This window comes from Strigops habroptila, chromosome 11 (genome assembly GCF_004027225.2).
Source record: "Strigops habroptila isolate Jane chromosome 11, bStrHab1.2.pri, whole genome shotgun sequence".
Taxonomy (NCBI): Eukaryota; Metazoa; Chordata; class Aves; order Psittaciformes; family Psittacidae; genus Strigops; species Strigops habroptila.
Genome location: NC_046360.1, coordinates 29,574,176 through 29,593,719, shown reverse-complemented (window position 1 = coordinate 29,593,719; position 19,544 = coordinate 29,574,176). Strand labels below are relative to the sequence as shown.

The following is a 19,544-nucleotide window of genomic DNA, read 5'->3' as shown; positions in this document are numbered from 1 at the left end:
GCAGTAGTGTTTAACCCACTGCTATTTCTCTAGAGCAGGAGGTATGGCAAGAGTATGTGAAAGGAAACTTTATGAAGGCTTATAATGGCCAGTTTCATGCTTGTTTTGTTTTCACTTGGCCATGGCTTGCACTGTGCAAGATCTTTTGTTGTAATTAATTTCATTCTCTTGATACATCCTTCATCCTTGTTAATGGTTTGCTTTTAATCTTTTCATGTTTTGATCAGAAAGCTAAATTCTAAAAAACGTTAATGTCACCCTACCCCTCACAGCATCTATGCACTGGAAGTATTTAATGAGATATATGGCTTCTCACCTGGGGATGCTCAGGCAGAATATTGAGGGATACAGTAGTGATGCAAGTGCAGAAAAAATAAGGAAAGATGGGATGGTTTTGTTCAGCTTTAGGGTGACATTCACAAAGTCTGTGTCAAGTTCCTTATATTTCTTACCGCTGTGTTTTAGGTGATCATAGGGAAAATCATGTGGGGTCACATGCAGAAACAGAGGTAGGAACTTACAATACATCAGGTCTAAAATACCAGGTTTGTGAACAGCAGGTTATGGGCAGCAAGCTAGCTTAATGAATGATTTCCCTCCAACACAAAAGAAAATTCTACAGGCCCAAGAGAGAAGAAACATCCTCTTTTTACTGTGTTGAAAAAAGAAAAGAAGCAAGCCTTTCTATGGTGCATGCATCTATAAGGCAAATGAAGAGAAGGTATTTGCAACTTACCCCTCCAACCTTCTCAAAATGGGAAGCATCTTTCTTGAAATCAGTGAGTGTTCCATTGAAATACCAGGTGAAGCTGATGTCCAGTATAGGATCATGCTGAACCTGGCAAGGCAAGACGACGCTTTCTCCGACGGTGACATCCATGTTGGAAGGTGCCAAAATAATCCTTGTTGGCTCTGTTGAGAGCAGAAATATCAGTTACTGGATTCCCGTACAGCTGAGCTTTGGTTGTTACTAATATTCTACCACGTCCTTCAAATCTGATTAACGACAGTCACTTCAAATTATGCAGCTGGGCTATAAATGCTGCTGCCTGACTCTCTTGTTGGAGCATTGTGTCCTTGCATGTTTACCAGCAGGAGCTGCTTGACACTGAAAAGGCGAATTCTGACCTGCTGTGTACAGGCCAATATACTTTACAAAGCTAAATGCACTGTAACCCACGGCAATGAAATTTCCATTCAAAAGCGTGTGTGGTTCTCGGCAATAACAACCACATTTTGGGGCAGGAAGCTGTGGTAGCAGCCACTGGGAAGATTAAGAGGTGTGAGCAAGAGAAGGAGCTAATAAAATCTGGAAACTAGAGGAAATCCACATAGGGTACAACGCACTGGATATTTGGGTCTATATATCATATAGAACATAAGTAGTGTCATTAAGAAAAGCTGCTTGTTATTTCAGAATCACATTAATGAAGAAAAATTTCAAGGACTGTAAATACAGTAAATAAAATTTAATTCTAGAAATCCTTTGCACATAATTCTATTATTTGTATAAAATGGGACATGAATCATTTAGGAGCCCAGACTGAAAATGTGAAGCTCTTAATTCACTGAACAAAATAACTCTGTTTGGATCTATGAGATAAATAGGATATGTAATGCAGTAGGATATTAGATAACTCTGAGCTTGGAAAATCTTTCAGATATTCCAAGTCTTTAAAAAAAAGATAATGAGAAAAAATTCTTCAGATAAACTTCACAGTCTACTGGTCCTTTTAGTCCAGCATCTTAGACAGCAGCAAGTAATGGATGATTTATAGGAAGGGACAAGAACCCCTTTAAAAATTATGTATACAATTCGCTTTTGAAAGACTTTATATTTTACTGCTAATGGAGTCCCTGAATGCTCCTGCAGCTGCAGCTTCTACCACATCTTTTTCCATAAGCAAACAGCACACAGTTCCTTTGGGTTAAACAGATTTTGGACTGGAATATACAATTACCTCAAATATTTTTTTGATTCCCATGTTTCTTTTCCCCAAGAAATTAAAAATCCCCCAAACTTAAAAAGCATAATTGCAATATTTAGTACTTAGATAACAGAGAAAAGGGAGGAAAAGCCTTCAGAACTCCCTCACATCTGAGACGTATCTTTCTCAAAGGCAGAAAATCCCTCAGTCTCTTTTCCTCTCAACTAATAAAAGATTTCTAACAAAGATCCTTTTATCTTTTTGTAGTGTTAAATATGCAACTTCTCACAGTCGCTACTTTCTACCACAGTTTGTATTTTTTTCCAATAAGCAAATGCAGACTCCACACTTGCAGAATTCTGCTGCAGAGTTTGCAATTCAGTTTACAGCACCTCACAGATAACTCTCCGTTCCAGCTCACCTACCAGTAACTATTAAGTTTGTTGAGCCACTGGCTGTTCCAAACTGGTTTGTTGCCAGGCACGTGTAGCTTCCAGCATCAACTTTGGTCACATTGGCTATTCTTAGTCCTCCATCCTTTAGTAACTTGATTCTAAAAAATCATGAAGAGATTTTAAAAGTTTCAGCATTGGTTCACAGCCAAAATGCTTTATTCCTCACACTGCTACATAGGTATATCCAACTGCATCAATTATCAACCTGATGTTTGAAAAGTTTGTGGCCATACACTGACAGTATTTAACAAATTTGAACCCATCCGTATATTACTCACCATTTTGGACACCAGTAGATCCAATGCTTAAGATACAGATATGCGCACATGTATGTTGGTATGTTTGTGCGTGTGAGAAAGAAATCCCACATTTAACTCCATCTTTTTTAGCTGCACCAACTGAAACTAGAATAATTTTCAACTGCGTGTTTACCTCATGCAGTCTTGCATAGTAACTTTGAAATAACTATGTCCTTAGTATGATGGTGCTACAGGACTTCTCATAAACAATCCATATTTTCATTTTTCAGGATTCACAGATAAAGCCTAACTCCGACTGCACTGAAGTCAATAGCTCATTTGCACAACTGACTGTCTAGAACAGGATTCTGCCTATGCAAGTACAAACTCCATTCTTGTTTAGAAAGGAAACCAAGACTTCACACTGCTACAGACTTCTGTCTCAGTTTACCAGCTATGCTGAGCAGGAGTGACCTGCAGACATCATAAGGTACGCTTTGTGGAAGGACTGGAAGGAAAGAGAATTCCCTCCACCCTACACAGACCCCGCCAGTGAGAGTCATGCCTAATGGACAGATAGCATGGAACAAACCAGAAAGAGGTTTAAGAAAGATGTGGACAAAATAAGACCCCCAGTACTGACACAGACAGTAGAGCGCCAGCATCCCGACAGCACAGATGACATCCTAGACAACAGCACTGGAGGGATGCAAAGGTAAGGCTAGTCTGACTCCCTCTTTCCCTATTTCCAGACCTCCCATCTGTCATACCCTTAGATGCAGGGTCTTCTACCAAGTCTTCCCTAAAATAACCTGGAGCAGCTATATAACTAACTGTATATTAGAATGTCCAGAATAATTAACAAAAAAGTAAACCTTTTCCTGATACACCTAAGTCAAAAGAGCTTCAGAGCTTCTCTCTCAGAACCTATCGCTCCATTTCAATGGCACCAAATGAACCCCAGTGAGGCTATTCTGTTGGTTCCCTAAGCACCTTAGCTAGAAGGTATTTTGCAAATGCCCCAGACACCCACATCAGCTACACAGAATCAACAGAACAGCAAACAACATTAACACTCCAGGTGAACCTCTAACCACATTAGTTGCAGTCTTACACAGCTGTCAGAGTATCAGCTGCGAAGGCAGTGAATGTCACAGAACTTAACACTGCTATCTTCCCCTTATCAGAAGAGTCATGAGGATTTTGCCTTCTCACTTGCATGTACTTCGTTATTAACCAGCTTCTTTATTCAGTACAAAATTAATTAAATACACACCCCTGCTGCTTTTTTCCACATACTTGAGGCAAATTAGTATTAATGCATTTCCATCATTTGCCCCAACTGAGATTCAGCTCTCTATAGCTAAGTATGTACTACAAAAAGTAGGTGGGGAAACCTGCTGTGTTAGGTGGGAACTGGGATCACTGCCTTTCTTCTCAATACTTGTCCTAAGCCTTGGATAAGCAGGAGGCTCGCTTGAAAACAACAGATTCCTTCTGATCTTCGTGCACTGTAACTAACAGTCCAGCATAAGCAATTCTTCATGCGAAGCTCCACATGTGCTACGATAGCTGATGAAGGATAACACAGCTCGAAACTGCTGCAAGCCTGTGAAGATGTGGCAAGTAGCACAGCTAGGAGAGACCCAGTGAATGCACTGTCTTAAAAGTTAATTGCATTCCCAAAATAAAAGTTGGCCCATAAAAGGTATATGCTTCAGTAAGCTGCACTGCCATTAATTACTTATAGTGGTATATTATAAATAATACAGTGTTGCAATGGTATTTTTTTGAAATAGCAGTTCAGCTGAATCTGTATTTCAGAGAATAATTAAGCTGGTAAACAAGGGCAGCAGAACATGACTCTGGAGTTTGATAGGTTCAGTGATCTTATCGTTCACCCTTAACTTCTCCGATCCTCCAAAACCATGTTCACTAACCGCAGACCACAGCGGTGGGAGTCTGTCATGGCTCTGTAGCTATGGTGCTCCTTGCCCTGCACAGCAAGTTCACCTAAACCTTACAGACACGTGGAGACTGCATTTTAAATGGATTCCTTCCACAGCTGCACCACTCTTTACAATGAAACATCCTCTAGGAATAAATGCAACTTTTAGTTGTTTTTCTTAACTCTTTTGAATTTAATTTTGTATTCTCTTAAAAAAAAGGTGTTGTAACACTTAATGCTGTAGCTGAGATCCACTTCCTTTGGGCAAAGGGGATGCAATAATGACATTAACAGATGCAAATTACAAGATATAACAAGTCACCTGTTAGAGCAACAGACAAAAGCATCTTATTTGGGGGAGAAAGAGTTATAAATAGATGGTTTAATCAGTTTATAGTTGGAAGCAAACATCTTTGAACCTTCCAAAGTACACTGAGGTACCTGAGCCAACATGGTGGTGTTTGAAGCATATTCGTAATGTGCTTCATCAGTCTCAGCACAGCTGACCTCCTTCAGGCTCATTAACTTATTTTAGAAAATACGTAATATTTGGCTGCACTTTATATTAGAAGGAACATTTAAAATTAATTAAATCTTACCATATGGTTTATGAGTATTTTAAATGTGTTGAAGACATGATTAATACACTGTACAGGTAATTATAATGACATCCATAAAAGGTGTTAAAATACATCAATTATGGTTGCAAGCGAGCTACTGAGTTGCTGGACTTTCTAGCTATCTGTATGCTTTGCAAAGGCTTGTATTGCAACATCTACTTCAAAGCAGTTTCAAGTAGAAAAAATGCAAACCCAAATAAAACTCCAACAGTGTTGAGAAAGCCTGAGATCAAACAAAGGAAACATTGGGATCAGGGTATAAACCAGAAAATGTCCATGTCTGTTGTTCAATTAAAACAAATCACATTTAGAGTGCTCTGAGCTCTCTGCAAGTGTAGCTTGCCTAAAATAATCGAGCAATAGGCTTATTAAAACCAAAATATAATTAAGAATCAAGTTTTCCCAAAATTAAAAACAAACAAAAAAGAACCCAAACAAAAAAACCCCAAACCAACCAACAAATCAATTCTAGAAAAAAGATATAAAATCTTCACTGGTAAATTACAAAGAGAAATGCTTTACTTTTTCAATTACAAAACAGTAAACGCAGTGCAGAGCCTATGAAAACACTAAACCCAGAAATAGCTCTACCCTCCTGTTGAAACATTAGGCAAACTGAAGCTTTTAGTATACTTGAAATTACTAGATATTCATACACTGTGATAAAACAGATGTACTATGGCTGGCCTGCTGCCAGGAAGTGATCTACATCTCTTAACAAAAAAATAACACATCCTTCGGTGTTCCCTGTATCTGCAATCATTTTTCCAATACATTTTGCTGAAGGCCAGCAATTTTCAAACTGAATTCTATTTCCAAAACCTGCACATTTTTGATGCACTGGCAAATGGCAGAAACTTTCAGCCCTGTAAAGCAGAGATAATTGATGTAGTAATGCTTCAGCACATATCCATTTGCACCACTGGAGACTGATTTAGGACCTGTTCAGTCATCTACTCCAATCATTGACAAAATCATCATCTCTCGCTAACTCTTGAGCAAAATAATCTTTGAGAAGATTTTTTTCCCCCCCCTAATAGTCAAAGGAATGGCATAAAAACCCCCAACTAAACGAACCTACAACAGCCAAATGTCTTAACTCATGGTCATGCTCTTTGACTGAGAATGGGAAGAGGGTTTAACCAACTTCAGAGTTCCTGACTTGAGAGGCCCATGTTGGTGAAACTATCTAAGTCTTTCTTTGATAGTTTCCCACCCAAACTGGCAGAATGTATTTTGGATTACATATCTTCCAGGCAGCTGAGGGACTTCTATAGGGTTACACTCTCCATTAATTCTGCAGTCTGTCGGGTTTTATCCATGACTTTATAATTTGCTATTAGTTACCTTAGTCATAACCCACCATGGAGAAATCCAACTGTGAAATGAGTGCATGTACTTCTCTTACTGATAAATTGTTTTACTATTATCACAACCTGCACCAAATTTTCATATTTACGTATATTGAAACAAGTATTATCTGGGACAAGAGAGCAAGTGGTGCTCCAGGATGCCAATCCAAGATTTATCAACTTCAGTATCTGTAATGTTTGAGTATTCAAGCTATTCTGCATTCACTGTCCCATATCCACTGGCTTACAGAGCAGGAACCTATCTATAGGTTTATACAGTACTACACATTATTCCAAAATCCTGTTAAATTGAATTGTTGGTGCAGTGCAACCACAAACACCGCTAAGGGACAGAATATGCCTCAGTATCCAAGACCTCAAGACTGCCACTTGAAACTTGGTGTCATTAATGAAACTGTTAATGAATGAAAACTTGTTCCCATTGACACTGCCTTATTACTAAAATAACAAATAATCAAACTAACTAATCACTGCCTTCTTTATTTGACAGATTATTCAGCAGAAAAGCCAAATATTTTAGATCCTTATTGATATGATAATAAACACAAACATATTGCTTCCCAGTTCATAAGACTTCAGCACAAAGGAGCAGTGGAAAAGTGGCGCAAAACTGCCTTTTATGTATCAATCAAATTCAAACTAAATTAAACCAGATTAGGTAACGAGACGGGGGGAAAAAAGCTCCCACTGAAGTACTGGTAAGTAAATGCAGTAATTTCCACAACACAGCATTTCAAACTCCAATGCAAAATGAAATAAAAATACTTAATTCAGACTGTAGGGAAGATAAAACCAGTAACTGATACTTCTAAAAATCATGCAAAATTTTATGAGGAATTATATCTCCTCTTTTCTGTTTTCCTCCTCTTAATTTGACATCACTTCACCACAATTAAAGATGCTAAAGCTGGTGGTTTTTGAGAGAATTATACTGGAATGTCTTTTAGAGAAGTTAAAGTTTTCAGCATCTTTTTGTCTTTTTCTAGTCTTGGTAAATCTAGAAACATCCGGGAATAAAGGTGGATTTGTTTACAGGTGAAACACTGCTCCTCCACATGATCTTAAAACCCCTTGTATTAATCTGTGTCCAGACAGGTATTTGAGCCAGGAGCACAAGACCCACTACAGCCAACACACAGCAACTCTCCAGTATTACAGATCAGTTAAAAATCATATACATATATAAAACATTCAAAGAAATCTTTAAGGGGGTTATCTAGGTTGCAGCACATTTTGATATGTCTTCTGGTTTTGATGAGTTAAACTAGTATCAAGTACATTTAACCATGGATAAATGTTTAATCTTCCTTTTCTGGAGGATAAGATTAAAATAAAAGTTCATCCACTGGGAGATGTAGATATCTTAGGCCAGCTTTTCAACGCAGAGGAACATACAGGAAGGCAACTATGGTTTGCATCCTCTCTGCTTGGAGACCCTGAGGACTATGGTCTGCTATGAGTAGAAGCTACTCCAGATTAATTTGGAATAAACAAAATCTAGTTATGGCTTAATGACTGCGGATAAGATATACTTTAGAGAAAATTTTTAAAGGTTTTGTAATATGAGACGGTTGGCAAAGAACTGCCTGAATAAGTACAAGATGCTCCAAGTATACACACTATAATCATAACATGGGGCAATAATTGACCTGTGCCAGGTAATCAAGCACACTTCCTACTTGATCTGGCAGTCACTGACTCCTACGCTTTCACTTCTCCCTTCATTCCATTGCTCTTTACTGTCTAGCTCCCTTTATTCAAGATATTCTAAAAAAACCCTGAAAATAAAATCTGTCCCTTGATCTTAAGGAAAGCAATATGCATGCACTCTCAGTGCTCACGTACAATGACAATTAAAAACCAACCAAATAACTCCACCAGCTAGACAGTCTTCAGAGAGATTTTACAACTACTTCGATCTACAGATAACGTTATTGCACTAAAAGACAGAAACAAGCTTTTTGTAAGATTAAAATGAGTAAACCAATGTAACTTGATACCTTTCATTTTCGTGTAGCTGCTCACCTCCCTTCTTCCAGGAACTTTTGGCCTTAGGGAAAGCTCTGGGTTTGCATTCAAAATCAACTGTGCTGCCTATTTGAACCTGGATCAGTTTCTTCATTGGATTCCTGGAAAAATCTGGAGCAGAAGCTAAAAAGAGAAGGTATAGTAATAGTGAAATAAAGCATTTTTAATTATATTAATGCTACTACTATTTAGAGCTTACATGACATTTCTCAGATTCCAACCATAATTAAAAACATGAACTAGCCAGCTCAAAACAGACCTTTTATTGGAGAATTATGCATTTCTCCTCTTCATACTGGTACAAAAGTAAAGGTCTCAGTTATGCAGAGTATGTCACCTAACAAAGCCTGCACAGATCATCACACCAACTTCAACTGAGCTCAGTGAATCCAACGGGCATTAAGCACATGCCTAACATTACACTTTGCTGAACATGAGCATTACATGTTCATGCTGAACATGTGCATAAGCCCAGGGAGGGCAGTCAACACCAGCAGTCTCATCAAAACTCAAGGTACTGGTTGGCTCCTAGCTTCATGTGAGAATGCATGTCAGATCAGGTAAGTTAAATGACATAAAATGACAGCACAGCTCATTCTGAGTGTGTATAGTTTTCATTAACTAACAGTTAGGAAAAGGCACATGGCTTCTACCAACACTAACAATGAACTTCTAAAGGAAATTCAGTATTTTAGGAGAACAAGGCTGAGGAAGTGGTGTGCTGATCAACTGTAACCTTAATGATAGAAAGGAAATAACTCATGTCTCCAAAACACACTGCTATTACAGGCTTAGTTTTGAAATCAGTCTATGTTGGAGGCAGAAATCGCACAAGCATATGAGCGCGTAAGGCAGTCCCAAGTTCAGTTTTTCCCTCAAATAATTGTCACTATTTTAGACTGAAGCACATGCCATTTGAGTGACTGAGCAACAACCCTTTGTCCGCTCGACTGAGAAAGGCCGCACACAAGAGCAGCCTATTGCTTTTAAATGACATGGCTGCTCTGGGAGCAAGCACTGGAACTGTGGTGCAGGAGGTGAGTGTAGCTGACTGATGTGTGGAGCCAGGGCTGCCTCCAGACCATGCAAGTGGTTTTAATCTTCAGGCCCGTGTCCAAGCCCCCATTCTCTGCTCTTCCCCTAATGAATAATTTAGCTGTGTTCTGTTTTAAAGCAATGAATGATTAGACTGCAAATCCTCTGGAAGCAGATGAGTCAACTCCTTGGCACTGCAGATAAAGATATTAGGTTGACAAAAATGTTTATTTCAGTGATAGCATCTGAGTGAGTTAAATTTGAGATCATGATGAGGTGGAACATGAGGCAGGCGGAGGGGGTGTGGAGTGGGAGAATGAGGCTTGTGTGTTAGTGAAAAAGGAAAATCTTACCTACAACCCTGAGCTCTGCACTTGAATAGATGACACCATGTTTATTTTCAGCTATGCACTGGTATCTGCCAGAATCTGTCAGATTTAGATTTGATATTGTAAGTGCACCATTTTCAATTTGGATCCTTCCCTGAATATTAAGAAAAATATCTTTATTGATGATATATTTCCTGTGGAAAATTTAAAATAAGTAAGAAATATAAATAGGACAGCATAAATACAAAAAATGGGGTAAATGTAACAGCCTAATCATGAGAACAGTTCTAAAATACTGCACCATGGTATGGCAGTGGTGATCAGATATGGAGACTTGGCAACACAGCATGAAATCGATTCTTCAAACTTGCTCAGTTTCACAGAGGCTTTGTAATTGCAAATAGCCTTGTATTTCCCCAGAAATATGGACAAAAATTGTACTAGGCTCCTCATGACAGACCAGAGCATCCAAACTATACAGATGGCACTGGCATTTCGTACTATTTAGAGATTTCACACATGCCATTTGCTAATGAGCTCTCTGTAATACTATGCAGAAAAAATTCCAACACTCATTAAACACATATTTGAGTACTTTAGAGCTGACAAAGCAACTGAAGTACAGGGATCTTCTCACCTTGTTTATTCTTGGGAAGCTGTATGAATTATGGTAAGAAGTGACTAATTTGAGGATAGAGTGAAAGGAGATGGTGAGAAAAGGAACCAATGACAAAGACAAAACACCAAAGGAGCTTCTCCTTTGAGGAAAAATGGAGAAACAATAACTGACAAAAGAACAAATTATTTGCTCAAAAGCATTTTCTGATTATTTCCCTTTTTTGTGGATCTGGACATGGCTTACCAGGCCTAACACAACGATACTCACTTTCTGCCTTTGCCTAAGGGCATGTACTTACAGCTGGCTCCACAGCAGAGTGGCTCCACTACCTGTGGGTAGCCAGGACAACTCAGCTCAGCTCCTTCCCTGACCGGTCCCCTCCCAGTTTAGCACAAAGTGCTCGGCAAGTTAGACAACATACAAAACAATCCCAAAGAGGAACAAGCCTGAGTCTCCATGTCCTGATCCTCTCTCCAGCATCCCAAGCTGCTCCTCTTTTTCTTCCTTAACAAAGATTTGTTTATGGAGAAGGGGAGCTAAGCGGAACAACCTCAGCAGATTTTGGTGCAGGAGACACAGCATGAAGGATTATTGCACTCAAGGAGCTGAAGAAAACTGATCACTATACACAGAGAACTCGTCTCTGATGTCTCCTCAACTCCAGCTTTCAAAGAGTTAGTTCTACAGTTTACGGTCCTTAAGTATTTCCAGAGTAAGGCATGCTAATGCCCTGACACCATGCCAAAAAGCTGAACAGCAATACTCATAAGTGGAGAAATGGGAAGACTGAACAAGAGAAGATATTTTTGTACTTACCAAGGTAGAAAAGCACATTACCTCAGAGATACCGTAACAATGCTCTTAATACTCATCACTGAGATGAGATTTTGTATCCCCTTATTTAACCTGTCCACAAAACACTACCATTCCTTTTAGTGAGCATCTAAGTATAACATCCTGATAGGAAACGTTTTTCAGTGCTTAGATCATTTGTCATAGCCATCAACTAAATTCACTGGAGCATTTGCTCTTTCTTCTTCACCTGTGAGTGCCAATGCTGAGGACAGTGCATTGGCCAAGGGCAAAATGCCTTCCTGTGATGGGCTACTGCCCATAGTTTATATTCCTGATAACCTGAACTAGGCAGATTTAAAATCAATACGGGTTATCAGATGCTTTTCTGCATTTCTGATTTGGAAGACCAAGTATCTCATCTTCTAAATATAACATCTTTTCCCTGTCACCAAATGCATTATTCTCCATTAATTTACTTTAATAATTGTATTAAAAAAAAAAAACCAACCTGTGCTACATTGAAGTTTAGATGTCATTCTTTGTATCAAGTAATTGTGACCCTATGAGTTTTTAGGATATTTGTCTTTTTTCATCAAGAAATTTGAATATGTTTTCTAATTACCTTTAATGAAACACCAAGTATAATAAAATCATTTAAGTTCTCTATCGATGATTATTCCTGGTTCTTAATGTATAACTTCAATTAAACTTCCCTTCCAGTCTTTCCCTATTACTTATTTTGATGCTTCTATCACCGTTTTTGAATCTCCTGGGATATTTTTGTCCAACATAATTTAGTTTTGTGCTTCTGGTGTTGCAATTTTTGATGTTTCAATCTGGATGCTCTTAGCAAACATACAAAAACCAATAATTTGACTACTTACGTGGACCTCTACAAATTCTCATATGAAGTATTGTTAATTTTACATAGCATCATGTTTTCAAAACGCAATGTTACCTCTATTGACAGTTGGTCTCCATTCTTCAGCCACCTATACGATGGTTTGGGCTTCCCACTTGCTCTGCAGTCCCAGTATAAGGTGTCCTCTACAGCAACTTCAGTATCTTTAATTGTCTGGATCCAGTGAGGTTTTGCTGCAGATGAAATACACATCATCACCAACAAAGACCCTAACAAGCTATTGTTCCATATGAAAATCAAAGGCTTAATTTGCATGGCACTCATGAGTTTGCTGCGTAGACTGGTTAATACCAGCAGACATTCTTACTGGTTCTGCTTCAAGTCACCTAATGGAACAAATTACTCTCTGTTCCTTTTACACATTTTTATTACAAGCAGTAAACCAAGAGAAAACTAAGATTACAGATCACTAAAGCTGAACTAGTGAAACCAATATTAAAATCACTAATGATTAAACAACACAACTTTGAAATTGAGGTAAATGTAAGATAAAGAAATTAGTGGTGATACTCGAATTAAATAATTGATGTAGCTAAATCATCAAATTAATGCTGAAGAGAATCCTTTAAGTCCTAAAAAAAATTAATGGCATGTCAGCCTTAGGTCTAAATACCATTTAAATTGTTTTCTAATGCTAGTCAGTACTTAACTGGATGAATACGTGGATATATGAGACTGTTCTAGAAAGTATTATTTTTATCACAGCGTTTCAGTGATGCAAACCAGAATATGGCCTTTAAAAAGTCCATTAAAATCACTAATTTTTATACAAAATTTTGATCTATTAATAGCATACAGCCTTCAGAATTACCTAAAATATAATTAAAACTACAAAGATAAAGTTTAAAAGATCTGTTACAGCTTTCATAGGGTAGGAAAAAAAAGGTCATTTGGCAAATAGACATCACTGCATGAAAGACAAGAGTATTCCTTTAGTGCTATTTCACAAAACAGCACAACACTGTTTTGTAGCTAATTTGTGTGAATTTCCTTTGAATTTATTCAATTTACCAAGAATTATATATATTACATCTTGCATTATATATTACATTACATATACATATAAATATATAATATCAATATATGCTATTTCTCCAACAAAATGGACATTGCATATGAAGAAAACAGATAACAAGTAGGATGAAATGTGGTTGAAAATATATAGCTAAGGGCAAAAGAATTTTCCGGAGTCAATTTGATTACCTTAAGGATTTTCCTAAACTGGTAATTTAGGAAAATCTCTGAACACTCATATCAAAACAGCTATGTGTCTGTGGGGGGAAATAACTGGTGACACATTAGGAAAAAATATTATTTAATAGATGAATTTTGGAAGCACAGAAGGTCAGATCAATTCCTGTTGAACTTCCTACTACAATAGAGTTACACAAGCAATTACTTCAGACAAGAGAAATTAATGACTTGCCTACGGACACAAGGGAATTCTGCAGCACAGCTGAGAGCTGAATCTGTTCCATCGCTATAGGCGCAAGACCAGCAGACCAATGGTTGGATGGGGGTTTGTATTAATTTCATCAAAAAAGATTCAATTCTTTTCTAGTATATAAATTCTCTCTCCATCATACATTCTGCAATGCAGCCATAAGATCTCAACATCACGTACAGTATTGTACTTTTATGATATCAAGGATTAATGCTATTTGTGATTTATGTATACATACTTAGGATTATCTTCTTATAGAAGAACTTATTAAAATGTATTCATTAAGATATCAATTCAGGAGCTTTTGGAATTCAACCAATATTTGCTGACAGTGGAAACCCTCTGTTCTTTTGTTTTGTACTTCTCTTATACCTCATGAGGGTTAATGCCTTTCATTGATTTTGGGGATGATCTTCATCTCTTTATCAAGGTCAGCTCTAAAAGACTGGATAACCTGATCTTTGTGTCAGACAAATGTGGTATCTTACTGATATTAATTCTGGTCCAATCTTGAAAGTTGATGTTACAACACTGGAGTTCAAGAAAGAGCCATTGCTTTATCTCACACTGCCATTTGCCCCACATATGTCAAGGGGATAAAAGCTCAGGACTCCATGTCGGCATGCTGCCTGTACTTTGCATACCTAAATATTTATGCAGCAAGCAACAGTGCTTGAATTATAGATTAATCCATACATGTGCAATATTTCACATCTGCTGCCTGTCTTCACTTGGAAGTAGGTTCAATATAGTCTATTTTCAAGTTCCAGATCTTGGATTCAATTCCATTAATAGGAAAAAAATTGTCTACACCATAAATCTTCATTTCAGGACCTCTTCATGTCAATCTCCATAGGAGGGTTTCCAAAGTCTCCATAGTACATATGATAAATGGAAAGTGTGGGAAAGACAACCACTCGAAGCAGAAATGAACAGAACAGAGCTTTCTAAGCCACAGTGTGAGAAATTTATGATGCTTGTTCATTCACGAGAGTGTTGATGTAGACTTTAGTGATTTTCTTGAGGAAGGCTCTTTCTCTCTTCAAATTACTGATGAAGGAATTCAGCAGAAAGAAAAATACCCTTTTCAATCTGCCACATCTCAAAGTCTTTAAAAAAGGCTGTGAAAGTATTAGAAATTCTTTGAAAAAGAACAATTCAACTAACCAGTTCAAAATTGAAAAGGCAGCTAAACAAGGGCAATTCCAGCTGAGAATATTTCACTGAATGCTCTGAATCTTGGCCAAGGCAAAGATGGCCCAAGTTGCAGCAGTTGAGAAAAGTACAGACAGGTCATCTATCAGTAGATCTACACACCCTCTCAAAACATAAGCATGACATTCCATGCCCAACAATGTTGTTCTTATTGAGCTCTGTCTGACTGCACCTAAATGATTCTGATATACAGCTTTAATCCTCTTGAGGTCTAGTCACTGTTAGGCACATTTTCTTCAAACATCTGGTTCCACCACCACTGCCACATCTGTGCTCGTGAAAGAAGACTTATGACTTGGTAACAAAGCCTCATTCTCTCATGGAGCTACTGTGTTGGCTTGGTGTGTAAGTTAGATCTTCCTGAGGAGACACCACTTCTTCCTCCTTAAGCAAGGAATACGGAAGCAGGCAACATATTTTCATTGAGATGAAAAATAGATGATGCCCTGTAAGTTGAGAGGTTGGAAGTTAATGTTCGTGGAGTTTGTAGTGCAGGATCCAAGACTGTGACAGGAATCCATATTGTATGATAATATTAAGAATTTCTAAGAGCTTGATGTACGATTTTCATGAAAGATTCATAGAGAGTTCCCTCAGGATGAAATACTTGTAGGTAACTGATTTTCTAAAGGAGGTTAGCCGTCAGCCTCATGGTCAGTCACTTGGAAAAGCACTAGCCTGTATTTTGCTTCAGTTGCTTTTGCCTAATATATTCCTTGCAATACTCATGGTCCCACAGGCAAGAAGCGATACAAGTATGTAACTTCGTAAAACTTATCCCAGTGAGAAGATTCGGTCATCTTTTTTTTTGGTGGCTCTGATCACCCTATTCTTCCAGCTAATTAGGCCAGGCAGGTCTTCCTGAAGAAAACAAATGTTGTTTCATTACGCTCTAGGGCATCCCTGTAGGCCATAAGGAAGCACAATTTTTTCAGACTTTTAAAAAACCCTGTGCAATAACTGTTTAAGGCGGTTGATGTGAATGAAGACCAACTGCAGTAAGTGATAAAGCTCTTGGAAGCAGCTGAAGGAGTTGACGTCAAGATCTAATTGCACAACGCATGTCAACACGTGTTTTTATATATGATTTCCTTCAGAGTATGAAAGTCCAATAAAAATCTCCTTTTAATTCTGTAAGCCACAGAACAGCATGAAGGAAGGGCAGAGCTTCAGGCCCCTGACTTTTGTCTAGGCACTGTGCTCTCCCAGAGAGTACTGAGGTCTGCCATTGCCTCTGCTTGGAGGCAGAGGACTACGGGAAGCCGTTCCAGAACAGTCCCTAATTGGGGCTTGCACTTTAGATGCAGTCTGCTTGCACACATACCTTTATTTTGAAATCTATAGTATGAAAACTGGACTGGAAATCTCCTTGGAAAATACCTTTGGATAGCTCAGGAGCTGGGCAATCAGAGTCAAAAGGAACTTTCCATATTTCAAGAGAAAGCAGCTATGAAGCATAGTGGGGAAAAAACCCCCCAAAACAACAAGAAAATTTAACCTTCCTTTTTCTATGTAGCATATCTAAAAGTCAGGCTAGGAGACTCATACCGATGCCTACAACAGTGATGAAATTTATCTTCAAACTCCAAATGACTTTAAGAATGAATTACACTTTTCTAATAAAACTGTGCCTAGAGAAGCATCTAAAACATCCCTGATGATATCCCTAATATATTATGTGTATTCAACTCAAAAATAAAAAGGTCTCAATCAACAGGTAATTGCTACATCATTTGGAAAGTTTTAGTACATAAAAAGAGATGCAAGATTTGTCTCTGTAGCAAGGCAATTTAATTATTAGACAGAATCAACAATTAAAACGTATATTGATCAAACACAGCAACTCCTTAATATTATTTAGTCATTTATAGCCTTGTAGTTAATGTTTTGAGGACATCTCCATGAACAAACTGAAGCTGGGTTATCAGGCTTGAAACAGTGAGGATCTTCCACATACACGAATAATGTAGTTTCAGTACATTACCACCAAAAGATTTTATGATGTTTTAAAAAATTATGCATTACTGGGGCGTTGCCTCTGCTATCACAGACCACAGCAGCAGAACTTTTTCCTCCCTGTTAAACATTTCACCTTGGCAGTGTCAAGAATCAGTTCCACTAAAACAGCACACGCTAATTAAGAATGTCTTCTCTTCAATTATCCTTTAAATTAATTGCCTCACATATCTCTAGCATGTTACATGTTTAATTGCATCTTAAAATACAAAAATGTAATTGTTTTATCTCTTTTCATTTTCCATGAAACATGCCCATGGATTCTTTCTTCTTCTGTTATCTCTTTATGGAAAGGGCTACAGCAATAACAATGGAATATACTAATAAAGTGAAAACACATTATTTATATATTCAGGTTTTATATTAAATCAAAGTTTGATAATTTGTCCAATTTTCAGCACATTCTGAACTCCCCTGAGGGGAAAACTGGCATTAAACAAATGTTGGAACTGTACAAAGGACAAAAACCTGAACATTTGATGTTGAGCTTTTCTTGTTAAAATGCTTCATAAGAAAAAAGGAAAGATTAATAGTCTGTTAGTTATGTTATGAAAGAACCCAGAATATTTGTTTTAGAGTATCTATGTTAATTGTAGCCTTCAACTATGGGTTGAGAGTTATATTTAAAATCCACAATAAATTAAAAAAACACACAACTCATTTTACTTTGATGATGAGAGTTACAGACGTGCACAGAATTTCTAAACCAAACATATTTATATGTATTCTTCAGAAAATTCCAATGGTCATGAATAAAGTTGAGCCTACGTTCAAGTGATTTGTGGTTTCAAGACTATAATTTATTATTGGAAGAAGAGCTGGGATAGCATAGAAAATATAAGTAGGTTTTTTTTCTTTTTTTTATTCAAACAATTTATGGCCTGAAAAACCCAATTTTCAGATTTCAAATTTTACAGCTTCAGCTCATAAAACCAATCAGGAAAATAAGACTGTTTTGCTTCACAGCAGAGCAATGAAATGTTTCAAGCTTTTGTTTAGGACTAGCTTTATGCTTCATCTACAAAGAATCTTTAAAATCTGTAAAGAAAGGAAAACATTCAATTTTTCAGTCACACGGGAAATTTTTGTCTATTTTCTCTCTCCCTGACTTATTTTTCACATTATTTCACTACAACAACTTGGAAAATGTGAACCCCAATTCTTGACTCTTTTTTGGGTAAGCCAGAAACGTGCTTTGTTCTACTGAGGAGAGGAAAATAAATGATGTCACTGTTGAAATAAAAAGGCATTTGTCTATTTGCAATGCTTGTATTTTTCTGTATATGACTAGCTACATGTCTTACACTTCTACCAATAAAGTGTTTTAACAGCAGCCAACAGCCACTAACATTACCACACAGATTTGTGTCATCTTTGCTAGTACTGGTATGCACTTTCTGGCAGATGGATATTTTTTAGTAAGTCTTCAGTATATTGCATTAGTTTCCCCAAATCCTCATCTGCTTTTAGAACAACTTCCTTAAATATTGATCTTTTATTGGAAGACTGAGTGGCATATGGTTAAATTTCTTTACCAGACAGATTTCTGAGCTTTGATATGAGGCGCAGTGCAAGCCATCAGAAGATACTAACTTCAGTTATACACTATTAATCTACAAACAGAATTAAAATCCTCCAAATTATCAAAAGTGTTGAAATGATCCTCTCCTGAATACTGACTTGTTGGCATTTTATCTGCAACAACAAAGCAAGTAACAAAATAAGAAAGATTACTTAAATCTACTTAATTCTGCAGAATGGGTTTCATTAAGCAGAACAAATGAAATGAAACAGTTGGAGTGCCATTAATGCCATTACAGGTCTCATTATTCTTTTTAGGATAAACAGCCATATAAGGGATGAATCTAATATGGGTAGACATTTATACTGGAATATGAACTCTATTTGAAGGTTCAAATCCCTTTCTGGATTTGTAATGAAAATGTTCACACTGTCACAAAACTGCCACTTGCTGCTTTTAGCGATTAGCAACATCCTTTATTTCAGCTCCTTTATTGAGCAAAGAGAACTTGGGAAGCAGGTCAAATATCTCCAGCTTGTGCACTATCGTAATTACATCCCAAGGACTAATGAACAAACCTACCCTATTTTGCATGTAGTTAACACTGATGTGTCTTACAACTGCCCTGATTTAAAACTTGGGTAGAAATACTGAGCCAAACTGAGATATAAACCACAACTTGTTTGAAACTTTCAAGAAGTGAATAAAAGTCATTTTATAAAATCAAATGCATAGTGCCAAGTTTGGAATGACAGATGACAGTGGCAGATGAAGTATCTTAGATCTTTCACCCTATGTTATTAACAGGATTTCTTAAAAAGCGGTAATTGCAAGTAGTATATTAAAAATTCAGGTTACTCAAAGTCCCCTTCAGCGTTTCCAACGATGGAGCATTGATTCAGTCTATTAATTGGGAAGTTGGGATGGGGGAGAAGTCTTTTCCTTCCTCCTTATAAAACCTGCTGTGCCTTCAACTAAAACCTTCATTGATACCTACATTGTAGCACTCTGTGTGTTCTAGGAAACAGCAGCTTCCTATACACAGTAGCTTCCCAT

General features: G+C 37.4%; 1 protein-coding gene across 4 annotated transcripts in view; it reads right to left on the bottom strand.

Annotated features, from left to right (window-relative positions):
- The window catches only part of LOC115614562 (contactin-3-like), a 104,721-nt gene that overhangs the window by 15,659 nt on the left and 69,518 nt on the right, over window positions 1–19,544 (bottom strand). For all 4 annotated transcript variants that reach the window (XM_030501595.1, XM_030501596.1, XM_030501598.1 and 1 more), the window contains 5 exons: window positions 12,328–12,464; window positions 9,980–10,109; window positions 8,564–8,714; window positions 2,354–2,481; window positions 737–912 (listed from right to left, as the gene is read on the bottom strand). In XM_030501595.1, coding sequence (XP_030357455.1) covers window positions 737–912; window positions 2,354–2,481; window positions 8,564–8,714; window positions 9,980–10,109; window positions 12,328–12,464 — 722 coding nt within the window. The remainder of the gene's footprint in view (window positions 1–736; window positions 913–2,353; window positions 2,482–8,563; window positions 8,715–9,979; window positions 10,110–12,327; window positions 12,465–19,544) is intronic.